At 48.8% G+C, this 17,171-nt stretch overlaps 2 protein-coding genes across 10 annotated transcripts; one reads left to right on the forward strand and one right to left on the reverse strand.

The window, feature by feature from the left end:
* Positions 1–82: 82 nt before the first annotated feature.
* thoc6 (THO complex 6) lies at positions 83–3,543 on the reverse strand. 2 transcript variants are annotated; one of them, XM_028041754.1, is made up of 14 exons: positions 3,389–3,537; positions 2,675–2,844; positions 2,455–2,546; positions 2,310–2,374; positions 1,897–2,000; positions 1,600–1,637; positions 1,481–1,529; positions 1,340–1,411; positions 1,168–1,270; positions 1,048–1,097; positions 910–972; positions 725–835; positions 521–649; positions 83–439 (listed from the first exon to the last, which is right to left on the reverse strand). In XM_028041754.1, the coding sequence occupies exons 3-14, from the start codon at positions 2,535–2,537 to the stop codon at positions 359–361; spliced, it is 948 nt and encodes a 315-aa protein (XP_027897555.1). In that variant the 5' UTR covers positions 2,538–2,546; positions 2,675–2,844; positions 3,389–3,537; the 3' UTR covers positions 83–358. The 2 variants fall into 2 exon arrangements, with proteins under 2 accessions (XP_027897555.1, XP_027897554.1); XM_028041753.1 differs by lacking the exon at positions 2,675–2,844 and having other exon boundaries at positions 3,389–3,543.
* A 949-nt stretch (positions 3,544–4,492) lies between these two features.
* On the forward strand, positions 4,493–16,850 carry LOC114159662 (zinc finger protein 646). Of its 8 annotated transcripts, XR_003598637.1 has the most exons (6): positions 4,493–4,768; positions 8,718–11,495; positions 13,351–14,460; positions 14,551–14,958; positions 15,069–15,151; positions 15,264–15,379. XR_003598637.1 is itself a non-coding variant. In XM_028041712.1 (5 exons), exons 2-4 carry the CDS (start codon positions 8,947–8,949, stop codon positions 14,627–14,629), a joined length of 3,738 nt encoding a protein of 1,245 aa, XP_027897513.1. In that variant the 5' UTR covers positions 4,494–4,768; positions 8,718–8,946; the 3' UTR covers positions 14,630–14,641; positions 15,262–15,393. The 8 variants fall into 8 exon arrangements, 5 of the variants coding, with proteins under 5 accessions (XP_027897512.1, XP_027897513.1, XP_027897509.1 ...); XR_003598635.1 differs by having other exon boundaries at positions 14,551–15,151; XR_003598636.1 differs by having other exon boundaries at positions 15,069–15,274.
* The last annotated feature ends 321 nt before the right edge of the window (positions 16,851–17,171 follow it).

Below are 17,171 nucleotides of genomic sequence, written 5' to 3' on the forward strand. Positions count from 1 at the left end.
TTTCAACCCATGTTTTCTATAATCACCTTTTTTTTCTGAGTCTGGTTCTAATATGGTGTCATAAATACGGAGCTCAGAAAAATTCATTTTCATTTTTTATTAAAATTTATTTTCCTGCCTAAAATCTCCTAAAGGAGCAAATTCGACAAGACGACGGCCTGTTTACGGATCAGCGTTCTGGTTCTGGTTCCGGCCCAGAAGGACCCAGGGGAGGTTCTGGATGCATTAACGAGTGACAGCGGACTGCAAGTGACGAAAGTTACAATCAGTGAAATGTAACAAAGACTGAATTTTATTTAGAGTTCGTCCTGGTTCTACTCCTCATCCGATCCTGTCCTGGTCCTGGTTCTGGTTCTGGTCAGAAGCTGAGGGAGAAGGCTCTGTAGGACAGGTTGGTGAAGACGTCAATCTTGCTGCTGCCGCCACCGACCGTCAGCACCTGGAACACCAACACACCTGTCACCAGGCCCCGCCCCTCACTCTTAGCCCCGCCCCCTCCATGGTGCGTTCAGGGTTTCACCCGGTGCTCGGAGCTCTTTGTGTTCAGCTGCAGCGTGTTGAGGCTTGGTGGTGTGCACGGGATCTGACCTTTGACCTCTCCTCCCAGAAGGCAGTGGGAGACGAAGGCACCGTCGCCCACAGCTAGGATCTGTGCACACACACACACACACAGTGAGGCTGCAGTGCGGCCTCCGGCCTGCGGGGGCGCTGTGCGTCTCCTCACCATGTCCTGGTGGAATGCGGCCCGGCGCTGGCAGCCGCTCAGCGGGAACACAGAGGTCGGCGACAGCGAGCGCAGATGCCACAGGGACAGAGACGGGCCGCCGCCACACAGCTGCATCGCCATAGCAACCGGTCAGTAACATGAAATCACGTCTGGGTCTGCAGCTTCATCACATGACCTCTTACCATCCAATCAGAGTCCGTGGTCAGGCAGCTGATCCACTTCCCGTGCTGAGGCCTGGCGCAGCTCTAAAACGAGAGGTCAAAGGTCAGCAGCTCTGAAAGAAGAGGTCAAAGGTCAGCTGGTCAAAGCACAGAGCTCACCTCGTACTTATGGACCTCGATGCAGTGAACGCTCTGCCCCGTCCTGCAGTCTGAACGACACACCATCATCATCATCATCATCATCAGAACGGCCACACGGCGCCGCCGCCCACTGCTCACCCCACATCCGCACAGCGCCGTCCTCGCTGCCAGACAGAAGCTCCGCCTCCCGCTCACGTACGCACACGCAGTGCACGTAGTCTGTGTGACCCTGCAGGGTCGCCTGAAAGGGTCAGAGGTCAGTCACATGACCAGACATCAGCTGCAGAAGAGGAAGAAGAAGAAGATGCACCTTGAAGGCGCCATGCTCCAGGTCCAGGATGTGGACGTTGTTGTCCCCCGCTCCGATCGCCAGGCTGTCGTCCTGGAAACACATAGTCATCGTCAAAAAGCTACAGCCAGTCAGAGGTCAGAGGTCAGTGTGTGCTCTCACTCGAGGGTTGATGGCCATGGAGTTGATCTCTGGAATCTCCAGACTGGACCTGAAGGCAACAGAGACATGAGACAGAAAGTAAAAGACAGACAGACAGGAAGTAGAAAGCTCGTCCTCACTTGTAGTTCGGCCTCTTCGTCCACAGCGGCTTCACATTCTGAGGAGACACAAAGGTCATCATTTAACCCTTGACCTTCCAGCTGCTATGTATTAATCTATGGCAAGCTGTTAACAGCCATAATCAAACATTTCCTAAAAACCACCTGAAACGCGTACGGTCATTGAACGCACCGCATTCTGCTCTGTTGTTTCATTCTTGTGGGCGTTTCACCACTTTTACATCACTGACATGTTGAACTGATGGGTTGAATACATGCTGACTTTTGGCTCTGATGGCTTTCCGCAGCCTTCCGTACCTTCTTGATGAGTTCGGTCCAGTTCCAGGCGCTGACCTCGCCGTTCCCTGCGCTCAGCAGGACGGAGTCGGTGGAGAGCAGACTGAAGACGGGACCTTCATGAGCTGCAGAGGACAGGCAGGACTCAGAACCGGACCAGAACCAAACTTCTAGTTTATGCTATAAAACAGTTTTTTTTTTTTTTTTGTGCTTGTTTTAAGATTTTCCAAGTTGATTTTTACCTGTTGACTTGTTTTAATAATACTATGAAAACTCTCCAATATCACAGATTTTTGTTGCGTGAAACAATAATCTGCAGGTTTTCTACTTTTAAAAGCTATTTTCTGTGTTTCTCTTGACTCAGGTGAGTTTACAGGTGAGATTTGACTCATTTTTCATAAATCAAGCGCACCGCTCAGGCTGGCAGGTCTCACCTGTGAACGTCAGAACAGGCTTCTGATTGGCCGTCGTGGCGTCTGGACTGAGAGCCGCAGACAGGCTGAAAACACAGCGTGGTGACAGGTGTGAGCTGCACACTGAGGACAGGTGAGGCAGGTGGGTGCGTTTGTTTCGTCTCACCTGAACAGGGCGATCTCTCCGTAGTTGTTCCCAGCCGCCAGGAAGCGGCCGCAGGGAGAAAAGCTTTGGGAGAAAACCGACATGTGGAGGAGCTGAGGACAGAGAAGGCGCCATGGCAACGAGCCGTTAGTTAAAGCCAGTTGGAGAGGATCAAACGTCACCATGGTAATCTCAAAATGATGCTAAGGTGAAAACTTTCAGGAAATGATTAAAAACAAACTTATTTGTGAGTCTGAGATCTTAGACAGCTTTTCTGGATAACCCTGAACCTCCTCAGAACCAGAACCAATGTCTTCAGTCAGAAGCTTCTACATATTCACTGTAACGCAGACTGCTACAGGAGATTCTTCCTGCTCAGAGCCGTCATCACCTACAACAGCTCTGAAGAACCTGATGGGAGTAAAACAGCATTTAGTTTCCCTCTGGGGGACTAACGGCCCATCTTAAAGCGCGCATGCTCAGTTTTCATCTGGCTCCAATCGAGGCCCTGCAGAAACAAAGACCTGGGGATTGGTGACCCTTGACCCAAGAAGTCAAACCATTTCCTGTTTAAAACAAACTCTAAACTGATCCAGAGTCAGCCCGAATTAAATGCTACACCGAACCGAATCTGATACTCTTTCTAATGTTTCATTTGATATCTGCACTTTTAATTAATAAGGAAACAAATCTTTATTTTGCTTAATTTAAAACTGAGTACTTTTCTTCGTGAAGAACAAAACTTATGCGCCCGAAAAAGGAGAAAATTAACAGAAAATTTTACTACTAATGTTTTAGCTTCTCAGCTCGCTAAAGAAAGAATTTCAAAATGTTTTAATGCTGCTTCTAAAATATGATGAACAGAAACAGCGCAGCGGGTTTTAGCGTTTCCGTCCCTGAACTTCCCAGAGATCCCACGGAAACACGGAGGAATATTGACTGAAACAATGTTCACCTCTACGGGTCCCATCCTGGCCTCTGGATCCTCCTGGTTCTGGAAAAACTGCAGGAAAAACAAAGAACTCAGGAACAAGCAGAAACCCAAACGGAGCCACAGGAGGGAAAACACGACCGGGACGCTGGAATATGACGTCAGCGCCACAACACGCCACTACATTCTGGGACATGTAGTCCAGCAGCAGCCAGGGGGCGCTCAGAAACTCAGAACCCAAAGTGGAACCAGAACTTTACATATCTTTGAGGCGCACTGGTATGTGTGTGTGTGTGTGTGTGTGTGTGTGTGTGTGTGTGTGTGTGTGTGTGTGTGTGTGTGTGTGTGTGTGTGTGTGTGTGTGTGTGTGTGTGTGTTTATGCAAAGGGTCAACTCATCAGTTTGGACTTCAGAAGTTGAGAACTTCCTGAAACTGACTGGGTTTGAAATGTGCGCTTCCTGCAGCAGCTCAGTTTGTTGTTCTTGTGTTTTTTACATTATTCTGAGTTTTTTCTCTTTTCTTTGTTTATGTTGTTTTTCCATCATTTGTGTTAATTTCCAAGTTTTTGTTGTGTTCATTATGACTGACTGTTATAACCCCAGCTTGACGTGTTTTCCCTTTGGGTTGGGTGTGTTATTGTTTGACCATGGGCCGGCCCAAAACACAAGCAAACTAAGCTGCTGTTGAGGGCCCATCAGGCCCTCAACAGCTTGCATTAATGCTTGCGTTTTAGCTTAAACCAATGATGTGCACTTTTCACATTTGTTTATTGAGAATGAGAAGATAATTACATTTGTTGACACTTTCAGCATTAATAAATTAAAGTATTTATTATTTTACAGTGAGATTTAAAGGAATTATCTTCATTGTTTATTGTTTCAATCAAACTCAAGCATAAAGTTGAATTCTTTATGTTTGAGTTTGGTTTGTTCACAAATAACTAATTATGTGTGACTGCTTTTAGGGTCAGCCACTTAAACGGAGACCTTTTTTTTTTTTTAACAAATATGTGTTGAAACTGTTGAACTGGAAAAGGGGCCCCACATCAAATTCAGCTCAAGGCCCCATTCAGACCTCGGTCGGCCCTGACCGCACAGATTAATTTACATAATTATCAGACTAATATCTGAAGATGTTTTCTTTAGAGGCGGGGTTCGGCTCGGTTTGGACCTGGATGCCGCGGAACACTGTCATGTTTGGGATCATGCGCCGCGCCGCTCGACTCGACCGCGCGCGGCAGCGGCAGGAAGTGTGCTGCTGAAGCGGCGGCGGGGGGACACAGCAGAAAAAGTCGGAGGGTGAGCAGGAGGAGAAAATAAGCATGTCTAGTCTGTGAAAGGTGCACAATCTGTGGGTCCAGGCCGTGCATCCTTCTGCTTGCGGGCGCAGAGGCCAACCGAGGGGTGAGTTTGTGACGGAAAACGGAGGAAAGCCGATGTTTTCCATGAAAGGGGGGCCGCGGTGTGTTTGTCGGGATCTTTGTGTAGCTGGGAGCTAGCTGCGCTGCTAACCGCGGCTAGCTGCTGCAGCGGAGGCAGCTTTCCGGCACTAAATGTGGAGGAAATTCCGAGATCAGCCTCCAAGCCGGACACGCAGCTATGCGGGACTGCTGGATGTGCGTTTTTCTCTTGCTGTTTGGTTGTCCCTAACGTCCGCGTTTCTGTTTTCTCTCATCGCGAAGATGCTAATCGCTAGCCAGGCGCTAACCGTTAGCTCGGCCGAGCATCAGCTCCCTCCTCCGCCTCCTCTGCTCTAAATATCCGTTATTTGACTCTGAAATGACCGCAGGACCCTCTTCCGGGGTTCGGCACCATGTTGGGTCGGTGGACTGGGCTCGGAGCTCGGTTGGACCAAGGAGGGTCTGTGTTTGTGATTACAAAGCGAGCTAACCCCGCTAGCTGCGGTAAAATGGCTCGCCGCCGCGGCTGAAAGCCATTTCAGATATTCGTGGGTCTCGGTGGGAGTGGGCTGATGGCTGCAGGTGGCGCCCCGCATCATGTCGGGAACACTCGGTGGTCCGCCGCGCCGGCCGTCCACCGCAGAGGAGCGGGATGACGGAGCGCGGCTCCCCGCCCGGAGAAGAATGTCCGCGGCTGGAAATGTCGGATCGCCCCGCTTTGTCCGGATGGACTCCTGCCGAGGCCGAACCGGGGCGGGAGGAGACGGGCCAAGGTCAGGCGGCCCCGGGCGGCTCTCTGGGTCCGGTCCGGCTCTGTTCGGGCCAGGAACCGGGTGGGGAACCGGAGCAGCAGGGGGACCGTTAAAGCGGGTCAGACCGGGGGTGTGTGAACGGAGCCGGGCCGTTCCGGTCGGGTTGAGGCCTCAGCAGGTTTGTTTACATGATGAGCTGAAGGGAAAGTTGTGATTGGCTGCAGCTCAGCTTCACACCTGAACTCTGAACCCGCTGCTGCAGCATCATGCTGAGGTGTGAACAGTTCCTGGAAAACCGGGTTCTGGGATCATAACCTGGACCAGAGCCACCATGGCAGAATCACGGGGCTCCAGTTGGCCCGTCGCAATAAACCATAAATAAAAACTAGCTCAATCATTTTCATTTTTCATTAATTATCGTTTTTCTCTTTCTACCAAATCTGAATGATAAAAGTCTCCAGTCTGGTGTTTTGGTCTCTACTCCATTTGTTAGTTTATTTATTTTGGATATTTAAAATGTCTTCCAGTTCTCGTGTTAAATGTTAAGTAGATTTTTTTCCATGAATTAATCCTTTTATTTCTGTCAATTATGACAGAAATAAAAGGATTAATCGTTAAAAATTAGAATATTACATCAGACTGATTTTTAAAAAACTAGTTTTATAAACAGTAGTGTGGTTTGATGTAAAGTGTGTTTAATACTTATAGACAATTTTAAAAATGTGCTTTTAACAATAATGTACTGTATAATAATATATAAAATCAGCTTAAATATGACTATAAATGAGTTTATTTCTGATTGGTTGCATCAGAAAAACTTTTATTTTTCTAATGTTGTTTGCAGGAAAACCGTCCAGCTGTTTACACTTATCAGTTTTTATTGCTTTATTATCAGCATGGAGCCCAAATATGGACCAAACTCTGAAGATGGTTAAACATGTAAACAGTAACTAATAATAGTCTCTGTTCTATGAGTTGGTCACATGGACTTAAAGTTTTATCCTGATATCTTTGTGATGCTATTGATAGTGATAAAAGTGACAATACACTGCAAAAACACAAAATCTTACCAAGTATTTTTGGTGTAGTTTCTGGTGAAAATATCTTAGTACACTTGAAATAAGATAAAAATAACTTTCATTTTGATGAAAAAGTTTTATTCATGCTGGCAGGTTATTTCACTTACAACAAAACATTTTTCCCGCCGATGGAATTACAACTTTTTCATCGATATCGAGGAATTATTGATTCATATTTCATGTTGAAAAGTTACATTTAAGATATTTGTATTAGAAATGATCTTTGTGTTTTCTATAAATATCTTAGTGTTTACTAAGGTTTTGTTTTGCAGTGTAAACACAATTGATTACTTGTTTTTTTAATTAGCTGACTGACTGGATGGCACAACAATTATAGCTTCACAAATTCAAATAACGTTCCTGAAAAACTTTCCCATTTGTAATGAGCGTCTTTAGGACAACAGCCACACAAAGAAGAGAGATTTATATCAATAAACTGCACACAGTAACTGTATTTCCTAACCTATTGGTGTTTATTGATGGTTTCGTTAAACAAACAGTGGAGAAAATAATAAAACTATTAGTCCTGATAATAAGGACAGTTTGTGGGGTTTTTAAACTTTATTAATTTGAATTTATTGTGACAATGATAAATCAAAATTCTAATCATAAGAAATTTATCATGACAGATGATGATGGATGAATGGCCAGCCCTACTGTGGTATCAACCATAAATAAGAAAACAAAAAGTTTTATCAGCAGCTTCATGTGTGAGAAAGTGGAGGGACAGAGAGGACGTCCAGCTCTGAGTGGGATCTGCTCCTGTTTGCTGTTTTATTGTACCTCCTGTCAACCTGCAGGCAGGTGAAGCGCTGATGGTCACATGACCCAGAACAAACACGGGCCGGGTCAACACTGGAACCGGCTGCTTCCTGCTGCTTCAGGGAACGGACCAGTCAAACAAAACTCTTTCCTCCTCTTCTTTCAAACATGAGCCTGATTTTAACTCGGCTAATATTGGCTGCCACAGGATGTCCAAAGTGTGGCCCGGGGGCCATCTGCAGCCCTCAGAATGATTCTTTGTGACGCCCAACGACAATCGCAGCTTTGGCCCACAGAGACACTTAGATTAGAACTGTGATTGATTTATACAAATAAACCTGCTGAATAAATAGAATCTTTACTGTCATTGTAACATCAAACATTGAAAAACAAGACTATGAATAAAAAGTTAACTGAAAACTCAAATGGACATAAAAACAGGCGAGGTCAAACTGATCACTGAGCGAAGTGATGGCTGATCAATCAATCAAATGTTATTTGTATAGCCCATTTCAGCAGCAGACATTTCAAAGTGCTTTACATCATTACAAACACAGAAACACAAAGCAACATAGAATCAATCATTAAGTCAAGTTTCATCAATAAATTTGTAATTGATTACATTTCAAATACAATCCTAAACAGGTGGGTTTTTAGTGGAGATTTAAAAGAAGTCAGTGTTTCAGCTGTTTTACAGTTTTCTGGAAGTTTGTTCCAAATTTGTGGTGCATAGATGCTGAAAGCTGCTTCTCCTCGTTTGGTTCTGGTTCTGGGGATGCAGAGCAGAACCAGAACCAGAACCTGAGAGGTCTGGAAGGTTGATACAACAACAGCAGATCTTTAATGTATTGTGGTGCTAAGCCGTTCAGTGATTTATAAACTAACAACAGTATTTTAAAGTCTATTCTTTGAGCTACAGGGAGCCAGTGGAGGGACTTTAAACCGGGTGTAAGGTGCTCTATCTTCCTGATGGGTAAAAACGGTTTCTCAGTTTGTCGGTTGTAGCCTTTAGCGATCTGAAACAGCCGTTGAAGCGGTGCTTGTCTGCGGATCGATGTCTTTGTGAATTTCCTTTGATGTTCTTGAAGCATTATTCATTTTTGGTAGCTCTTTTTACTGTGCAGCTGGAAACCAAGCACAGTGACAATAAATCACAATAAATAACATTAAATATTGTGAAAATAAGTAGTTCACATTGCACACCCCCAGTACTAACCCTTGACTTTCCCAATAATTGAACTTGTAAACATTTCCCATCAAAACTAAAGATTTGATTGTAGAAATCAAGAGTTGTTGACGGGTACTTTGGATTGGAAGCCGTGTGAATCCATCAGTAACTATGTTCTTCTTCTCTCCACAGTGATTCCTCATTGGCTGGTTCCCATCGCTCCCTGCTGGCCCGCCACCCCAAGGCGGGCCGTGATTGGCTGGATGTCCTTTCGTGGTGGAATATGGCCTGGAGTCTCAGCTAAAGAGCTAAGCAACCTTGTCTTCTCCCCTCCCCCATCCCCCCCGACCCCCCAACCCTTCACTGTTCATTACTACGTTGTGAACCGTGACTCCTTCCAACTGCTCCAGGGTAGAGTACTATGGCAATGCATGATATGAGTCGTGCCAAGGGATTCCCCTGTAAAGAATGTGATATGGTCTGCCCGAGTACTCCAAGTCTTCTAGAGCATATGAAAGCACATTATCAGCAGGAAGAGAGCGGTCGTTTTGAGTGTGAACAGTGTGGACGGATTTACAAGCACGCAGCCAGCCTAGCCAACCATAAGAAGTCTCACGAAGTGGGTTCGTTCCAGTGTCCAGTCTGTACGCGTACGCTGCCGAACGCGGTAGCTCTGAAAAACCACCTTCGGATCCATACTCTGTCCCCAAGCAGTGCACACACAGAGGAGGAGAACGAGGAGGCCCCTGAGGAGGCGGGCCAAGACGAGAGGAGCTTCGGCCTGGCCCAGGACCTCTCGGATGGGTTTGGCCGTTCCCATCTGAACAACAGTGGTGTTGGACATAGTGTCCTACCTGGCCACGAGACAGACGACCACGGGAAAAAAGGCTCCCCTGAATCTGACGACGCCTGGGACAGACCGTTCAAGTGTGACCAGTGTGACCGAACCTATCGGCATCACGGTAGTCTGGTGAACCACAAAAAGTGTCACCAACAAGGAACTTTTAAGTGCTCTGTGTGTTTTAAACAATTCAGCAATCTGGCTGCGCTAAACAGCCACGAGAGGACTCACTCAAAGTTCAAGACTCCAGGGGTGACCATGGTGAGCAGCGGCGCTGGCAGCAGCCTCCATGATTCGGAGCGCAGCGCCAGCTCGCAGTCATCTCAGAGCGATGAGTCTGCCTCCTGTTTCTGCCACCTGTGTCAGATAGCGCTGCCGAACAAGGCAGACTTCCAGGAGCACATCCTGCTGCACAACACGGCCTCGCCCTCACTCGGACTGCCGCGCAGCTTCCCCGGCATCATGCCTCACAACCTGAGTGCCGTGCGGTCCCCGGCGTACACCCCGGCACTGGGTGACCCTCTGCCCCTACCCCCGCTTCCTGCAGATAAAAGGGGCCCGTACGACCCAATCATGGGTCCCCCAGTCAACAACCCCATTTACACATGTGCATACTGTGGGGCTGGACACCCAGACCTAGAGACTTTAAAAGTTCACTATCTAACTCATGATCCTCATCCACCCTCCCACAGTCAGGACAGCTCCATACTCAACTCGGACACACTCAGCTCTGGATCACAGGGCTCAGTGGCATCGCCCTCTGGTGGCCGGGTGCCTCAGGCCAATTCTCCAGATGACGAAGAGCGCCGCTTCAAGTGTGGAGAATGCGGCAAAAGCTATCGGCATGCAGGGAGTCTGGTCAATCACAAACGATGCCATCAGACTGGACACTACCAGTGCACCATCTGCTGTAAGCAGTACCCCCACCTGGCGGCCCTTCATAGCCACCTGCGGAGCCACAAGGGCCGCCCCTCCAACCAGCCAATCGGCAACGACAGCAGCGACTGGCTGTCTCCTGAGCCGCTCACGCTGGATTCCCAGCAGAGCTACGTCCAGGAGGGCAGCACCACAAACACTCCAATCTCACTGCCTGGAAACCTTGGTGATTCCTCTCACTTTGTGCCGGATGGCGGCCATAGCAGCGGGTTGGACTCCCTAGAGTTCCATGATCGGTTTGATGGCAGCTCGCTTTCCCAGAGCAACTCTACTCACCGACAGGCAGACAGACACGTGTGTGCCGACTGCGGCGAGATGTACGGGGATGTTTCGGGCATCAAGTCGCACATGTGTCCCCGCCGTGGACAGCAACAACCGCCACAGCAGCAGCAAAGCAACATGTCTAATGGCTTCATGGGGAACATGAACTACCACAGCTCTGGTGGGACATCCATGCCCTCCGGGAGCTCCAGCAGCATTAAAGAAGGCAGCAGCCAGAGACCCTACTCCCAGAGCGGGGGTAAGAGGATGGGCAGCAACGACAAAGACGACGACGATGATGGAGAGGTGTATCAGTGCTCGGTATGTGGCAATCACTATGCCAGCCTAAGAGCTCTCAGAAGCCACCTTCGCAGCCACGCCAATAACCCGATAGGAGCAGGACCATCCAATCTGGATCAGGACTGGAGGATGATCTGCTCCACCTGTGGCCAGAGCTTCTCCAGGAAGCAGGACCTCCTGAATCACCAGTTAATCCACGGCCCCCAGAGGCCAGACGGCCAGCAGCAAGGTATCACCGGTGGCTCAGCCAATGGCAATGACAAGATGGATGGACGTAACCACATATGTGTGGACTGTGGCATGTTTTTTACCGACCAACACCACCTGGTCACTCACTTGTGCCCCGGTAAGAACCGAGGAATGAATAAGTCTGGCCTAAATGGAGGCAAAGGGATGTCTGGCAGTGAAGGTGTAGCTGGAGCCAGTGGCGATGGGCGCAGGCCAATGGTTGATCAAAGTGACAAACCACACAAATGTGACCAGTGTGGACGAGGATACAGACACCCCTGCTCACTCCTCAATCACAAGAAGTCTCATAAAACCGGCGTTTTCCGCTGCCTGGTGTGCCAGAAACGCTACTACAACCTGCTGGCGCTAAAGAACCACCAAAGGACCCACTTTGACCTCAAAAGGTACGCTTATAGTTCAATTTTAAATGTCATGAAACAGTGGAGTTAAAAAGAGAGCTATGGAGAATTATATTACATCATCTGAAATTCCACAAGAAATCTCAAAACATGTTCACTAGTCTGTGAACGGTTAAATATGATCGTAAATGTCTTGAAAGCTAAACCCTGCAACTTATTTGAAAAATATGTCTTTAGTTTGAAAATCTGGATTTGCTGTTTCCAAAAACATCATGCTGTTTTTCAAAGAGATGAACAAACACTATGTTAGTAGAAACGTGGGCTCCCTTTGGAGGGGCCAGTGGGGCTGGACATTAAGGTCATCACGGTCCTGTTGTTGCTCTGTCTGTTGTGACTGAACACCAAAGGAGTCAGACTTCATCTGTACAGGATTGCTTACTACTCGCTAAGTGAAAAACTTGTTTGTTGTTGGCCTCACCAGAGACGTCAGCTAGCAACAGCATGAACCTCCATCACAGAGTGATCAGTCCATCCATGTCCAGCCTAGGTGAGGTTTCCTATGTTGAGTAAAATTAAGCCACAGGCTCATGTGGTGGTGGCCTTCCGTAATTTCTTTAATTCTGGATTCCCACCAGCCCGAGTTAACCAGCTTTAATCCAACTCCAGTGTTTCTGGCTAGACAGTCCAGTTCATTTGGGCAGATTGAACTATGATAGAGACCAAAAAAGTGAACTCTGGCCCGCTTACAAACGTAGGTAAAATCTGAGGCCACTCTATTTTTGTTGACATTTGGTAAAGAGGGAAGTTGTGCTCAGTGTCTTCTTCACAGGTTTTTGTGTCATTTCTTTCAGTGGTTCTTGGTTCAGCGCCCTGAACTAGGGCAAGGGGGGGAACAGGCTGCTCAAAGGGTTTGGTTGGTTTGACTCATTGTAGTGTGTAAGAGAGTCATACCAGCTGAAAATGTAACAAATATTGTACCAGTTGAACCGATACCAAACTATCAGTTTCAACTCTGCAACTTTAACTCCCTCAGATCCCAAAGACTTTGGTTTCAGATCCTTCCTCTGCTGGGTTGAGTGGCCGTTGTTTTTGGTTGGGCCTGTAACGGTGTCTGGGCTTCAGATCCATGGCTTGGGCGCATTCTTTTGATGTTCTGCTATGTTATACTAAAAGATTAACTCTGTTTATGTTGAAATACTTGGCATGCCTTGGATTACATGCCTTGATCCAGTTTAGACCCGGCTTCAGCTTGGATCTTCCAGAAGTGTTGTCCTTCATCCAGATGCAGCGTTGCTAACCTAAGTCCTGCTGCCATCTTGTTTTAGGGAAAGATAGTTTCTCTTTCAACTCTTCCAGTCATTGAACCTTTAACCTGCTAACTGGGGCCATTAGAGCTCTGGGGTGTTTGGTCATTTCTGTCTGCTTTGGACTGAATCTGCTGGGATGTCAGCTGTCAGAGGTGCTTTTCTGTAGAGTAAGAAATGTTACATTCTTTACAAATGATGACCTTATTCTCCAGTTGTGGGATTGCTCATGCTTTTTAGTTACAAGCAAGGGCCAGGTTTAAGAAAACCTCATCAACACAAGCATCCATGTCCTGGTAGGACCTCTGTTAGTTTGTCTCTTCCAAAGTACACCGAATGCATCACAATGTGCAATTGAAATTGGTTGAAAGTAATGCTGCTTATGTTTTTGTTTTGAAGAACTTGATCATGTTTTTTTAGTCAGTCTACTTTTTAAGATAAAAACATGGGTCCTAGAAAGTATCTTTGTGGAACACCACAGGCAGTATCTCACTTACTTTTCTCTGCTAACAGTTGTATGTAGTACAGAATTTTCTCTTTGTAGGAACATTGTGGTTGTTGTGTGTCTCCTTCATGTTTTGTCGTCCCTGCTCCAGGCACAAGTGTGAGGAATGTGGCAAAGCCTTCAAGATCCAAAAGCAGCTCATCAACCACCTTCGTCTCCATGAGGAGCACCGGGCCAAAGGTCTTGTCCGGACCGGTCCCAACGGTTCCCGCTTCCAGCAACCTGGACCATCTCAAATGCAGACAATGAGAGCGGAGTCCTCAAAGGGCCCAGTCATGGGGGTCAAGTACAGCCATCAAGGCTTTAAGAAGCCTTACTCGTCGGCCGGGACCTCCAGGCCCCAGAAGTTTGACCCTGCTGAAAGTGGGCGAAGACCGTTTGCCTGTGAAGAATGCGGAAAGACGTACCGCCACGCCGGCAGCCTGGCCAACCACAAGAACCTTCATAAAATTGGAGAGTACCACTGCAACGTTTGCAACTCCACGTACCCCAACCGGTTGGCCATGAAGAACCACCTGCGCCTCCACTTTGCCCAGAAGAAGCACAACTGTCAAGAGTGCGGCAAAGGTTTTCGCACTCAGCGGCAGCTTGCCACTCACACTACAGCTGGCTTGTGCAAAGGCCCGCAGGGCCCTGGGGCCCAAATGGACTTTGAGTGCGACGGCTGCTGCGAAGGATTCGCCACGGCTGACGAACTGTCTGCTCACGACTGCCCAGCTCAGCACCTTCCTTCGTCTTCCTCCACCAGCAGCTCAGCCAACATCAGCATGGAGAGGAGCTCTGTGGACATGGATTCTGATGAGCGGCCGTACGCCTGCGACCTCTGCAGCTGTACCTATAAGCACGCTAGTTCCTTGCTCAACCACAAGCACACCCACAAAACCGGAAACTTCCGCTGCAACTTCTGCGACAAGCCCTACACCAATTATATGGCCTTGCGCAACCATATGCGCATCCACACGCAGCGCAAGAAACACATCTGCCACACGTGTGGGAAAGCTTTCCGGTTGGCAAGGTTCCTGCGTAACCACCAGAAGGTGCATGAAGAGGGCGCCACGCCGTTCGGCTGCCCCAGCTGCGGGAAGAGTTTCCAGGGGAGGTCCGGTCTGGCCCGGCACCGCTGTGGGGACAACCAGGTAGGCATGGAGGTCAGGAGGAAGGCCGCTGCACCCCCAGGAGAGGGAGAAGAGTGTCGGTACACGTGAGTTCTTGTCAGTTGTTTGTGATTCTTCGAAGTTGGAACAAAAAGAAGTAGTGCAGATAAATTTAGGTCTCTACGTGTCTATTACAGGTATATGATCTCCAATCCGGCTTCCTTGGGACCATACGCGTGCCGGAATTCGGATTTTTCTGAAGTTTGGACAGATTGAATTAGAGACCAGATAAGTCATCCCCGTTTGCTTTCAGTTAGCATATCACACATTGTAGTTTGTAGGCTGCCTTCAATCATTCATGTCATGTTCAGATGTTGTTTACATGCTGTTTTCTTCTCTGACTGAAGCTTTCCTCTGTGTCTGATCTGATGGCTGCTGAGCAGAATGAGGCTGCTGCATTTTGATGTTTGTTTGGGAAGAGCAGGGAGTATTTGGAGCTAGCTGCACTGCACATGTCCACACGTCGGTATTACCAACCAGGAATTTAGGGTAGCTGTGGCTGGTTCTTCCAATGGGCAGCAGACTCGCTCAGTGCATCCCTTTAGGTACCGAGGCAGACCGAGGCTGTGTGTGCAGTGCAGGAAGCAGCAGATACTTCCCACTTTCCTCCTGCTTGTGTGTCCATGTCCCCGTCCCTCACCCGTCCACACAGCAGTCCCCCCCAGTGACCTGTGTAGAAACGTTAGCTGGTGCACCAGTTTGTAGAAAGCTCTGAGCCGGATTTCAGATCATATACCTGTATGTAAACTTTATCAGGTGATGTTGCATGTCTGCCTCCCGTCACTAACTTGTCTGTGTCTCTTCCCCGCCCCTCCCCCGCTCTCTCCTCTTACCGTTTGTCTCTGCACAGATGTGATCAGTGTGGCCGCTCCTACCGCCACGCCAGCTCCCTGCTCAACCACAAGAACACCCACACCGTCGGCATCTACCACTGCGCCGTGTGCCTCAAGACCTACAACAACCTGCTTGCCCTCAAGAACCACCGCCGCATCCACTCTGAGACCCGCCGCCACCGCTGCCATGACTGTGGGAAGGCGTTCCGCGTCTCCTCGCAGCTCTACAACCACCGGCGGGTCCACCAGAAGCAGCGGGAGCTGACTTGCCGGTCCTGCCAGCGAGCCTTCCCCACGCAGGCCAGCTTCAGGCTCCACATGGAGATCACCCACGGCCAGATGCCGCAACCCCGCCAGCCCAGACCCCAGCAGCACCGGCCGGGTGGCTCCCAGGAGCTGGGCTGGGGGTCAGGCCTCGACCTCACCCTCATGCAAGAGCAAGGACTCGATCCCGGCAGCTTGGCTAAAGGCCGTGGCTGCGAGGGCAACGATGAGGTCGCCAAGCCCCACATCTGCAACCAGTGCGGACGCTCGTACCGCCACGCTAGCTCACTGCTCAACCACAAGAACAGCCACAAGACCGGGACCTTCTTCTGCTCCTCCTGCCAGAAGGAGTTCCCCAACCTCATGTCCCTCAAGAACCACCGGCGCATTCACACAGAGCCCAAGCGCTACCAGTGCCCGGACTGCGGGAAGTCGTTCCGGGTGTCCACGCAGCTCATCTGCCACCGCCGGATCCACACCAAGGAGAAGCCCTTCTCCTGCCAGCAGTGCGACAAGCGCTTCTCCTCCAAGTCCAACCTGCAGCACCACATGAAGGTGCACTGGAGTGGCACCACGCCGCCACCGTCGGCAATGGCAGCACCCAATTACCTGGGCATGCCCGGCGGACCTTTCGTTTAGTCTGAGCGGGTGTCCAGGGTGGTGCCAAACCGTAGCTGAACCTTCGTCCTCCTCGTTGTGTGGTGGCAGTGTGTGCGAGGACAGATAAACACAGACCTTCTGCTAACCATGCCTCCCTGCATGATGCCCCCCCACAGCTCCTGAGCCTGACCCGGACTGTGGGGTCGTCGGGTCGCTGCTGGTTCCTCTGGTGGCCTTCGTCAGTGTTTTAAAGCCTTCTCACTCTAAAACGTAGCACGAGTGGAGCTCGGCTGTCGGACCTTCACGCCGCCATCGGGCAGCAAAGACTCGTGGGACTTTTTCAGACTTAAGACGCGTATGTGTGCTGCAGCAGAGAGACACTTCCTATTATCTGGTTCACACACATGGACTCAGAGCGGATGATTTCTGTGCCAACGAGTTCGTTAAAACGCATTTCATTCGCATTTATCAAACCACAGATACGTGTTTGTATCCAACAGTGTCCGGATTTACCGTAACAAGTTCTCCTACTGCTCTACTCTTTCCTCCGCCGCTGACGCTGCACAGGAAATTTGGTGTTCAGTCCTGGACCAGTCTCAACATTCCCGGTCCAACCCTGAAACGGTGCAGATGCTGGAAGAACATCTGTTTGCTACGGTGGCTCAAAGAGCTCAACTTCAACGTTACAGATTTCCAGTCACAACTTTCAGCTGAACTGGGTTGAATTAAGTGAAATCAGAGGAAAAAAATATCAGAAATTTAACATTCAGAAAGAACAGCCAGATTTCTATTTCTATTTTTATAGTAGTGAGACTCAATTTAAACGTATTAATTTCAGGGCCAGAAATTAACTTGCAATTTACCGTATTTTCCGCACTATAGGGCGCACCTTTAATGAATGGCCTATTTTAAAACGTTTTTCATATATAAGGCGCACCGCACTATAAGGTGCATATAATAGACGCTACAGTAGAGGCTGGAGTTACGTTATGCATCCATTAGATGGAGCTGCGCTAATTGGAATGTCAACAAAATAGTCAGATAGGTCAGTCAAACTTTAT

Source organism: Xiphophorus couchianus, chromosome 16 (assembly GCF_001444195.1).
Source record: "Xiphophorus couchianus chromosome 16, X_couchianus-1.0, whole genome shotgun sequence".
Classification (NCBI taxonomy): domain Eukaryota; kingdom Metazoa; phylum Chordata; class Actinopteri; order Cyprinodontiformes; family Poeciliidae; genus Xiphophorus; species Xiphophorus couchianus.